We start from the raw sequence: 12,189 nt of genomic DNA, 5'->3' as shown, positions 1-12,189 counted from the left end.
TTCCCCTCTCCTGCACCTTGGGGAGATGGCAGAGTACAAGGGAGAACTGAACCTGCTCCATGACGTGCAGGAAACTGGGAAGGGAGGAATGGCTCGTGGGAAGTAAATGTGCAAACAGAAGGACAACTTTACTCCCATGCTGTGCTTGCTTATTTTTAAAGGGTGGGATGAAGCTTAAGCATAAAAGACATCTTGGAGCAAAAAACACGTGCCAGATCTCAAACGCAGAGATATTTAAGTTAGAACAAGCGAGGGAGGATTTGACCACAAAGTTTTTGTTAGACATCACTCCACCAGCAACACTCTTGGACAGTCAGAAAGGCATCAGTAAAGTCAATAGTATGATCGTCACCCCGAATGGGAGGCAGATGGTGCAGCTACTTCTCCCACAGCTCTCCCACTACAGTCAAGGAGAAAACCATGTGTGCAGTGGCTGCCAGACCAGCCCTGCTCTTAGCAGAAAAGAAACACATAGAAATAAAATGGGATCCTGCGCCTATGCTGTATTTACACGTTTTGTGTCACAGCGCAGCAACAATTTAACTCAGTGTGCTGGTTTTGGCTGGGGTAGAGTTAAATATTCTTCACAGTAGCTAGTACGGGGCATGTTTTGGATTTGTGATGAGAACAGTGTTGGTAATGCCAAGATGTTTTCATTACTGCTGAGCAGTGCTTACCCACAGTCAGGGCCTTTTCTGCTCCTCACCCCACCCCACCAGCAAGCAGGCTGGGGGGGGGCACGAGAAGTTGGGAGGGGACACAGCTGGGACAGCTGACCCCAACTGACCAGAGGGGTATTCCAGACCATATGATGTCATGTTCAGTATATAAAGCTGGGGGAAGAAGGATTGGGGGATGTTTGGAGCGATGGCGTTTGTCTTTCCAAGTCACCGTTAAGTGTGATGGAGCCCTGCTTTCCTGGAGATGGCTGAACACCTGCCTGCCCATGGGAAGTGGTGAGTGAATTCCTGGTTTTGCTTCGCTTACATGTTCAGCTTTCTCTTTACCTATTAAACGGTCTCTATCTCAACCCACGAGTTTTCTCCTTTACCCTTCCGATTCTCTCTCCCCCATCCCAAAGGGGAGGAGGGAGTGAGTGAGTGGCTGTGCAGTGCTCAGTTGCTGACTGGGGTTAAACCATGACACTCAGACCACTAGTAAAGTAACCAGATTTTTAAAAAAGCAGGACAGACGACTGTTTAATTAGCAGAGGAGCCCTTCTGCCTAACAGGGCCTGACCTTAGCAGGTCCTGAGACCCTGATCCAAAGCTTCACGTCAGTGAAAAGGTTCACATTGCCCTGGACCAGGTTTTGTGCTATTCTACATAAATGATAAATAAGAGGCCTAGAGGGAACAGTGGTAGCCCTAAGCAGTGTGCCTTTAAATGCTTACAAATAATGAAAAGCTAGACAGTCATTTTATTTTTTGAACAACAGCAACAAACCCCAGCAGAGCTAAATAAGCCAAGCTGAAGACTAACGCTAAGCTCCCAAGGGCAACCTGGAGGCACACGGGACCCTGAAATGAGAGATGATGTGGCTGCTTTGCTTGGGTCGAGGACCATGGTGTCATTTGGACCAAGAGAAGCAAGTGGTTTGGGAGGGGAGATGTTAACGGAGATGGAGTCCAGGCTTCAAACCCATGGTGCTTCTTGCACAGCACTGCCAGCTGTATCACATGCCTGCAAGAGCAAATTCATGGACAACCTCAGTCCCCCCGAGGCAAGTGAATACAGAGCTTGTATTTTGTCCTCCCAGTAGCCCGGCACTGCTGCTGCAACTTTTTTTTTTTTTTTCCCCCTTGTATTTTTGACAATAAATGTAATTGGAGAATTTCTCTGCTTCCTCAGAGAGTGCAGGGGAAGAAGAAAGAACCTGCATTTCTCCAGAGGACAAGGCTTTTCTCCTGCTGCTTTTGGCTCTGGGGCAGCTCCTGTCAGGCCCAGCACAGGGCGAGAGGCACAGGACCACCTGAGCCCTTTTGCCTCTCTTTTCCACCCCAGGAAAGCCTTATTTACCACGGTTCAGCACCAGCTAGGACTGTAATCTTTGTAAATTCCACGAACCTTACCAATTCTTAATTTCTTTTTTTTTTTTGGAAGTGATTTCATTCTCTTAGGAAGAAGCTCTAGGTACATCTGCCTTGGTTTAGGGATTTATTTCCCAATACAAAGTTGAACTAGTGAAAATTACTTACGACAGGACCCTGATTACTTACGCCATCAGACCCGATGGAAACACTGGCAAGCAACTAACAACCCACCATCTGGTTTTGCCCTCAGAGATGGCACTCTTCCCTTCACTGCACCCTGTCCTTGTCACTGCTTTTGAAAAGAAAGAAATACACATCTGGCAATTGTAAGGTAGCATGTCTTGCTAGCTTCCCCACAAGAGGGTACAAGCCCTGCCGGAGCCTGGAGGCTGAAAAGCCTCTGCCCCAGCTGGGTAGCTGCATTTCAGAGGAAAATTCAAGAGGGATATTCAAGAAGTACGTCATAGACTACAGCATGGAGAGCTTTGCTATAGCCTTGCATTTGCAAATTCAGATGGCTAAAAAGAATGAGATTACAGACAAAAAAAAACCCCAGTGATAGCACTTGTAGAATGTGAATAAGTTTCTGTCCTGGACACTATACATATTTGTTTTTAAAAATCCTCACACTGGGAGCAGGGAAGGTACACTTGCATAACAGCGTTCCTAGAATAATCTACATATTTAAATTCCTTCATGGATTATTTTGCAGGAGGTCATCTTGCCACAGTACTTTATGTGCAATTGCAGCCTTGGCATTTAATATCCCTGTTCTTCTGAAAAATTAAAAATATTCAGAACAGAGGGCAACAACAAACTGCAATATGGCCATCTGAACTTAAAGGCAAAGTGCCAATTTGCCAATCGCACCCACTCTTAGATTTTGTACCTTTTGTAAGGTACAAAATGTAGTATCTCCAGGTACCGGCAACATGGAATTTTGGGGGAATCTCTCTACATTTCTCTTTTATGCTTGCTTTCCACATGTGATGACCATCTGCACAAAAGTCAGCTTCTGATGCACAGTCATTTCACTCTTTCCGTTTCTTTGTGGATGTGTTTCCCATGCAAATTGGTTTAAAAGGATTATTACTTAGAAATGTCAGAAAATGCTGCATTCTAACTACACTACGACAGAAGACAAGATAGTTTTCATTCATCCCTTGGAAAAGCTACAAGAAGACTGGACTACCTGTGATGCAAAGCAGGATGGTGCTGAGGCTCCCATACGACTGTGGGGCAAATGGGTATTGCCCCCATCACCGTGCCGCGTGGAGGTCCCACGCCAGGATGGCACAGCGCTGCCCTGTACACGGCTGAACCAAGTGCCGTCTCCTGGGGCAGGGTGCTGAGCCTGGGGATTGCAACGCTGCCTCCTGCAACCACCGCTACCTCCTAGCAAATATCACCCTGGAAAGCAAAACCATTCCAAAATGCAGCAGCCGACCTCCTGCAGCCGCAGCTCCTACGTGAGCATCCTCTGCTCAAGGAGAACTTTGGGTACTATCTGTCCCAGCCAGCTTCAGCACTTCCCAGGTAGTCACCCTGCGCTCACTTCAGCCAAGGCAAGGAAACCATCCATCAGTTCTAGGGGATGAGTCATCTGAGCCACTGCATACACCTAAGGATGAGGGGAATTGCTGTCCAGAGGCACCTACTTCTCTCCTGTGACTCCAAAGGGAGCAAAGCTCACACACAGACATGTACCTATGGCCAGATGAATCACTTCTGATGCACTTCTACTCTGCAAGATGAGATGCAGCAGTAGTGCAGGGGTAATGAGCCACCACCAGCAGCCAGAGGGGTTATTTGATCGGTGGTTTCTAGTAAAGTCAAACCTGCAAAGCTCCTGGGGTCTACAGAAGGGCCAAAACTTCAGGGTTTTGTGACTGCTGATACTTGAGCTTTTTGCTCTGGTCCTGATTAAGGCTTCAATGCCAAATGGTTTTGCTTACACCACAAGGGATAAAGTCACTCCAAATTCAACTCAACAAAAAGAACACCTTGATTCGAACCATTGGCTTTGATGTTGTTCTGCAACTTTATCTTTTAGTTACTTAAGAGATTTCCTTATTACCTGGCACAACTTGGCACTCCTTTAGCTAACCTAGATGATACATGTAGCAGTATCTGTACTTCTGTATGTATCTGTATCTCTGAATTTAAACAGCTACATATATTCATTATAGAGCTTTTTAACAAACAGCACTGTTTACTGTGAAATAATCTCAGAGGTGGTAGACAGGTAACAAAAAAGCTTATGCAAAAGAATATAACTTACAATTAACTGATTTATTAAACAAAATACATCATCCTTTTTTGAATTCAGTTGTTCCTGTTGGTCAGCTTTTTGAGATTTGAAAGAAAGAAAAAACCCCGCAAGTTTTCCCTCTTTCTCAGCTCCCACTTGGTTTTCAATTTGCAATGAATTTGTTATTGTGCTGGGTTAGTTAAGGCAGCCTGCAGGGGGGAAATTATTTTCTCTGCACCTGCAAAAGAGGCTGCTCCTTTCAAAAGCCACATTGACACTTCAACAAAACCTAGTTCCCAGGCATGAACTTGCCTCTGTTTCAGCCATCTGAAGATGTTTAAAACTCAGCAAACACGTTGCTCCAGTATGACTTTAAATTTAACCGAGACAGCTGTAGCAGCTGAGAGCAGATTTAGTCCTTGCCATGCTCTGCCATAATATCAAATGTAACTGAAGGTAGTTATATTTCAAAAAGCAAACGTATTTAATTTACATTTTAAAGTCATGTTTTAATTTGACAGTTCTGATCCTTTTATCTGCCCCACTCCAGTAAATCTGGACTGTCTGTGTCCCATCCAGTGCTCTCCCTTCAACACAACACTGCTGAGTATTTTTGCAGGTGCAGTTTCTGATCAAAAGCTGATGCAAATTAGATGTGTGGATCCCCCAGCACAGAGACAACTTCTGGAGACCCAGGCCCTGCAGCTGCCCACAGCCCTGGCGATTGCTAGTGCCTCCTTCCAGCCACCTGCACAGACGGCAGGCCACAGGGCAGCCAGGAATACCCCTGCCCTGATATTTGGCAGTCCCAAGGCTGGGGATGGTGCAAGCCACGCAGAGCTGAGCAGGCACACCGCAGCGTGGGGTACCCACACCTGGCTGCTATAACCAATGCCTCCGTCTGGTGCTGCTTCTGTGACCCTACAAATAAATAAATAAGCAATGCCTACAGTGTATTTGGCATCTTGTGGTCCACCCAGGGGCAACTATAGCCACAAGGCCCATTTTATTTCCCGCAGTGGCCCAAGTGGAAGATAACAGCAACGATGGGGAGAGACAGGGGTGTATTCTGGGACTCAGTGCTGCATATTTTGAGGCTAACAAATCTCAAAATATTACCAGGCTTACAGAAGACTTTGCAACACACTTGGGCAGGAAAAACATTACCATATGATGAGCTGTTGAAGAGTTCAATATTGAAGAAAGCGTAGTCCCCGTTGGTCATTCCTTGCCGATGAGCAGCCAACATGATGTTCCTGATTGTGTCACCGCTGGCACACATGATTACAACTAGTGGAAGAAAATTAAAAACACAGATAAGAAGCAGTTCAAGAACTTCAGGGAACAGCCTGTTAAGCATGAATGCTGCCAGAGACAGTGACCCCAGCTGTCCTCCCAGCATTGCAACAAACTTGACAACGCAGATGGCAAACAAAGCTGATTTCCCAAACAGCTGACAGAAGACAGGTACCAAACACAGCAAGGCTTCCTCCTCCCTTGTCTCCTCTCAAAATACTGAAATAAAACCTGTGTGTGATCTAGCTTTTTCCACCCCTGCAACATGTGATAAGTTCAAGCTCCAGGTTTCTTTAGCTGCGTATATTCGTAGAGTTGATGGCAACCATAAGCCTCTGCTGTTACTTCTAAGTGGACATAAGACAATCTGAAGATGAAGAAGTAAGATGATAGAATGACATTGCCATTTTAATTTCCATACCATTGAACAGTTTGGTGCCTCTCTACAGTTAATGGAGAGCAGCATCTCTGCAGCTGTCTAGGGCCAATGGTATCAATCTTTCCAGAACCTGACCTTCTCTCCAGAGAATATACAATAAGCCTAGGCAACGACCTTTGATGGGACACTTAATGCTCAGAAATGGGAAAAGCAAGTGCCACTTTCTGAGTGTGAAGATTAAAGACAGTTACAAGATTAAACTCATTTATCACAGACCAAGAGCTAAGCAGGGGCTCTGCTGCTGCAAGAGGACTCACAAGCCCGCAGGTGTACTCCGTGTGGGCACCAGGACCCACAGTCTCTTCCCCAACCTGCTGGACAGGAGGAACTACTCCCCTTGCTACCCCTTCCCTCTGCAAAGGGAAAGAAGAAACTCAGGCAGGGTCTTCGGCAACAGGGAGACACCTCCCACACTGAGAACATTACACTATAAACTTTTATATAGGTTCACAAGACTGTGGGTATGAAGCTACTGACATGAGAGGGAGCAGCAAAGTATTGTACCAGTGCGTGCTTCAGGGCTATATCCTACAGCAAAGTCGTAAGAGATCCTGTTGGGACGATGATTCGAAACCAACTGCACGCACGTTTCCAAGAACGCCGTCACGCATGGCCAGGCTCAAAAGCTACAATAATGTACGCAAATATTTTCACCCCAACAATAAAACTGAATCAAAACCACATTCGGCTTTTCTGGGTAGAAGTGTTTGCTATTATAAGAAATGAAAAGGCCAAACAGGCCAAATCTTTTCGCACACAATGAATCTTCTCCCATCGCGTTTCTGGTTGGATGCCATCGCAGGCATAAAGCTCCAGATGTGCCACTGGGGTGAGTCACGTTCGGTACATCCCCACGCTTCAGGAGAGTTATACCATGCATAGCTCTATCCTACTGATTATAGCAGAGTAATATAATAATTTCCAGAGCAACAGAGCAAGACATATTTCATGACCATTGTGAAGTATATTAGCATGAAGGAAAAGAAGAAGAAAAAAAATTTTCTTACAATAAAATTTGGATCAAATCTTTTCCAGATGCACATCAGGAACGAATTTGTCTCACTGTTCCTAATTTCAGTATAGGTGAGAGATTTCCTTTTGAAATGTTTCCTTGCTGCCCTCCCAATTCTCCCTTGACTTCGCCTTTATAATTCACATCTATCATAAAACCGTAATCTGTACATGGAATCAAAGAGATTCCCACAACACCAGTAAAAGACCTTGAGCAAAAGGAATAACAAAGAGAGTGGGGGAAAAAACCCTACTTTAAAATACATTAAATCATATTTTGTAAGCCTCTAAAGGAATGTAAGGGAAGTAATATTAACTATTTGGATGTGGTTTTTAACCCAGCAGGAGAGCAAAGATTACATATTTCAAAATTTTGAAGCAAATAAGCTAAGGGCATGTCTTCCAGAAACGTAAATTATGTGTATTTAATCTGCATCTGTACCTTACTATTGCGTACATACAAATGTGTAAGTGCAAAGACGTACAAAATTTTCTCCCTCCAGTTTCATACACACAGACCACAGTAATTTAAATACTAATATTCTGAATTTATTGACGAGGATTATTGACTCATCCTGCAAATACTTAAGAGTTTAATTCCAGTTAAAGGAGCAAGCTTTCCCTTTGCTACGTGCATCCCTTGGACTGCATGCTTATGCACAATGCATTTAAGCACAGTCCTGGGTTTGTAACCATTATGGCAAACCTGAGCCTGTAGCATCAAGACTGCAGAGTGGCTAACCGAGCCTACAAGGGAGCTTGAACTACTAACAAAATTCATTAAAGACAAGTGGTTAACTTTTATCATCATATTTTTTACCATGATTTTGTTGTGGCTCCAAGGACTGACCAGGCAGCCACTGGCAAACACAGGTGCATGGCTGAGTGCACCCCTGCCTCCCGAACCCCCGAGAGCTCAGTGCACACCCCCAGCCAGCAGCAACCTAACCCACGGGGCCAGCCTCTGCCCCGGCTGCCCACAGGCCACTGGTGGGGCAGCTTCTTTCTCAGCCCTGGGAGAGTTTCAAGCAGGTATTCTGTATCTGCTTGAAAGCCCACTCCCACTCGGGCAGCTCAAGGAAGCCCAACCACTCGGGTGGGGCCAACACCAGCAGCAATCTCTGGAGACAGAGAAGGTGTAGGGTCAGAGCCCAGGACAGCGTCACAGTAGGTGAGCAAACCAACCAACCAAAAACATTTCTAGAAAGTGGTTTGGACAGTGCCACGTCACCCACAAGCCCTGCTGCTCCACTGGGGGGACCTCCAAGGAGTCCTCAGGAGAAACGGAGACCTCATCTGGTCAGCTAAGGCACACGGTGCATCCTTCACATGATATATGACTTTTAAAATACTGTGACAACCTGAAAGATGCCATAAGCAGCAGGACCACCCCTTGGGCCCCAGTGAACGTGCCAGGCAAGTCCTGCGGTCAGACTTTGAAGTCAGAAAGGCACAAGTGGAAACTGAAGGGCCCCACTTGCTGCATTTCACAGTAGCGGCATGAGCCAGAGGACAAACGAAGAGGTGAGACAGAGGGAGGGACCCCACAGGGCACAAGGCAGGGAAAGAAGTGAGACAGCGGGCTGCTTTTGTTCAGTCATTTGCAAGTTACAGAATCATGCAAGAACAAAGGTCTCAGCTCAGCAAAGCATTTAAGCTCAGGCTGAAAGCAAGCCTCTCTTCCCTGACTGTCAGCATGGTCTGAAGAGCAGGGTTGTCTTTAGCCGTCAGTCACATTCCCACAGCTTAGCCATAGCTCCCTATGGCTAAGGGTGAACACTCGCCTTTTCCTGCTGTAAGCATGCTGTTACGCTCTTAGCATCTGGAAAGCTGAACCGCCCCCCCATCCCCCCCCGGAAAGTTTCACTGATTAAAAAAGAAAAGCATCTTTCCCCACATAGTGGTTTGCTCTAGCACTTACACATTTCTTTCTCTCCATTCAGTATATTTCCCTGAATGGCACTTACTAGGAAAGCTTTGTTTTAAGCACCTGCTTCAGTGAATAGAGAATTAAACAGCAGTATGCTATTAGACCTCAGTTATCTCACACACGCTCCTGCACACATTAAGGACTTCACAGCAGCGTAGCAACATCAGCAGTGCAAGGCTGCTCCGTCTCCAGCCCACGGCACCATTACACCAGTTGTGCCAGTCACGCACGGCATGATCTTTATCAGTCCCATTTTGATGCTCTTTTAACGTTCTACAAACAGGGATGTAACAATTTTACAAAGCACTTTGTACATCTACGCCTCTTTCGGAAAACAGCTAAGGGGACTTTCCTTAACTTGATCCTGCGGTCCACTTCTGGAATACACCTTTTCTTCTCTTGCAGTCCCTTACTGGGGAAGCCTATGGCTGGCAAAAGCCTCTAACAGAAAATGCCTTTTTGGTAAGCCCACGTATCCACATGTTGCTCAGCGAGATCTCACTTTAAAACACATCTAACTACAAGTTTCCACATCCCAAAGCACTCTGAGCGTTTTACTACTTCATGATGCAAAGCCAGTTCATCCAGCCCAGGGGTGACTTTCCAAGATGTTTTACAAGCCATTTATCTCCACGGTGTTTTGCTAACAGTTGGTGGCAATATTACTGCGCGCACTCACGGGTTTCGCATCCACACATCCCCCAAAATGACCGCTTCCCCTAAATGCATTTGTTATTTATGAGGCACTCGAGGGGGCTTCCAACGGCAGGAGCGGGGAAAAGGGTCCCCGTGGCAAGACACAGCAGGGTGAGAAGAAAACATCTTTGCTTTGACTTTGAACTTACTTACAGAGAGTCACTGCAAAGACCTCAGCGAATAAGCAACAGATTTGCTGCTCCGCAGATGCGGGCGATTTGGGGCAACCCAGACCGCTGGCAGAAAGCCGATTTCTTACCATCATGCCACGCAAAACCCTCCCGGCGCGGTCCCCGAGGGCGAGCCAAAAACTCTGAGGAACTTCTGCGGGCACAGATTTCGCCCAGGGCAGCTGGTCCCCCCTCTGTCGGGGGAACGCCTGGCCCGGGGATGCCGGCACAGCACCCTCAGCGAGCTGGGCAGGGACGGGACGGACGGGACGGGACGGGACGGGACGCGAGTCTTCCCTCCCGCAGGACTTTCGCTCCCCGGCGCTCCCACCGCCCCGTCCGCCACCGAACACCGCGGAGGAGCCGAGGCGGGCGCCCCGCCGCCACTCACCCCTCTCGCCGGTCTGGAGGGCGCGGACGACGTCGTCGAGGTCGAGGTGTCGGCTGCTCTCGTCGAAGCTGTGCACGGCCATGTGGAAGGCCTCCTCCTGGAAGACCACATGGACGCCCTCCATGGCGAAGTAGCAGCTGCGCTCGGGGTTGCTGTCGCTGTAGAGCAGCGTGGCCCGGCTCCACTGGTGGTGGCGGAAGAGGGCCAGCAGCATCTCGCCCATCTTGGCGTAGGCGGGCGCGACGCGGGTGAGGTGCGAGTACTCGCCGCCCTTGGCGCCGAAGCCGGCGGCCAGCGCCCCCGCCGACAGCATGGGCACGTCCCAGTGGGCCGCCAGCCGCGCCACCGGCGCCGCCGCGTACTCGCAGACGGGCCCCAGCAGCAGGTCGGGGCGGCGGCGCTGCAGGGCCACCATGTCCACCAGGCTGAAGAGGGCGCGGTTGCCGCACGCCGAGTCCTCGTAGGTGAGCTGGAAGGCGTAGCCGGGCGGCAAGCCGGCGCCGCTCTCCCGCAGGCTCCGCACCGCGTACTCGATGGCCGGCCGCACCCGCCCCAGCGAGAAGAGGTAGGCGTCGTCCTGCGGCAGCAGCACCAGCACCCGGATCAGCTTCTCCTCCTCCTCCGCCGCCGCCGCCGCCGCCGCCGCCTCCGCGCCCGCGGGGCCGCCGCCCAGCGCCGCCCGCGCCGCCAGCACGCAGCAGAGGCTGCCGAGCAGCCAGGGCGGCATCGCGCCCGCCCCCCCCCCCGAGACGCCCGAGCTCCGGCAAACTTTTCGCCGCCGCCCCCCGCTCCCCGCCCCTTCACCCGCCCGCCTCGAAATTGTTCGGTCGTGCTTTATTTCTCAGGTGTTTGGCGGATTCACAACCTGCCCCCGCCTGCGGGTTACGGACGGAGCATCTCGGCCCCGCTTTTCTTGTTCTCTTATAGATTGTTGTCGTCGTCGTCGTTAATTATTTGCCTCTCTTCTTCTTCCCCCCCCGCCCGCCCGCCCGCCCCCCCGCCGGATCCCCCCGCGGGGCTGCCGCGCTGCGCCCTCCCCGCTTAAGTAGCGCGGGAGCGGCGGCGGCTTCTCCGCACGCCCGGCGCGGCGCGGCCGGGTTTGTGCGCAGGGAGGAGCCGGACCGGGCGCTCCCGCCCGCCCCGCCCGCCCCCCTCCGGCGGCGGCCCCCCCCCCCCCCGCGCCCGCACACCTCTCCCCGGCGAGCTGCGAGCGTGGAGACCGCCGAAACCGCCGGCCGGGGGGTGTCCTTATGGCATATGCAACACTTCGGTGTGTGCGTACACGGACCTTCCTGCTCGGCTGCCGCCCTCCCTGCCGAGCGAGTCCCGGCGGGCAGGGTCGGGGAGTAAGGGGTCCCATCGCACTGTCATTTTTTTGTAAAGTTTGTTTGTTTTTGTTTTTTTTTTTTTTGGGGGGGGGGTGACTTCAGCCCGGTTAAGCCGCACAAGGGAAGCGTTTCAGCCAGCTCCCCCCACCCCCGCCGAGGGCTTAGGGGTCGGTGCTCGGCAGGGCTGGGGGATTTGGGGAAGGGGGGGGGGGGTGGTTGCAGCATCAGCGCTGGGGGATGCAGGCAGCTGCGGCAGGGCGCAAGCAGGGCTTCCCGGCTCTTCACCCGTGGGGAGATGCCCGTGCCCAGGGACGGCAGAACCCGACGGGGAAGCTGGCACTGGATCCCTGAGCCCTGACCCCTGCCCGTGTCCCTCTGGGGTCTTTCTGAGGCGCCCGTGGCAAGAGGGCGCATACATGGTTTTCCACCCACCGTGTCTCAGAGACAAAGTTTCGTGCCCCAGGCAGCAGGCGGTTTCCCCAGTGAAGGAGGCAAGTCCTGTTCCGAGATTATTTTCTTGGGGAAAAAAAGAAAAATAACTTTTTTAATTATCTTGACAACACTGCCTAGTCAGAGCATGTTAAATGCATCCCTGTGCTTACTGGCTGTAAAGCTGCTATGCTTAAGATTTTGTTAGTGTCCATT

At 50.2% G+C, this 12,189-nt stretch overlaps 1 protein-coding gene across 2 annotated transcripts in view; it reads right to left on the bottom strand.

The window, feature by feature from the left end:
• NPR3 (natriuretic peptide receptor 3) overlaps positions 1-10,956 on the bottom strand; it is a 41,229-nt gene extending 30,273 nt beyond the window's left edge. For both annotated transcript variants that reach the window (XM_049796015.1, XM_049796016.1), the window contains exons 1-2: positions 10,217-10,956; positions 5,451-5,573 (exon numbers count right to left, since the gene is read on the bottom strand). In XM_049796015.1, the coding sequence (XP_049651972.1) occupies positions 5,451-5,573; positions 10,217-10,943 (850 nt within the window). In that variant the 5' untranslated portion in view covers positions 10,944-10,956. The remainder of the gene's footprint in view (positions 1-5,450; positions 5,574-10,216) is intronic.
• Between the last annotated feature and the right edge of the window lie 1,233 nt (positions 10,957-12,189).

The sequence above is a fragment of the Accipiter gentilis genome, chromosome Z (genome assembly GCF_929443795.1).
Source record: "Accipiter gentilis chromosome Z, bAccGen1.1, whole genome shotgun sequence".
Taxonomy (NCBI): domain Eukaryota; kingdom Metazoa; phylum Chordata; class Aves; order Accipitriformes; family Accipitridae; genus Astur; species Astur gentilis.
Note: the sequence above shows the minus strand (reverse complement) of the source record. Positions and strands in the feature narration are given on the sequence as shown.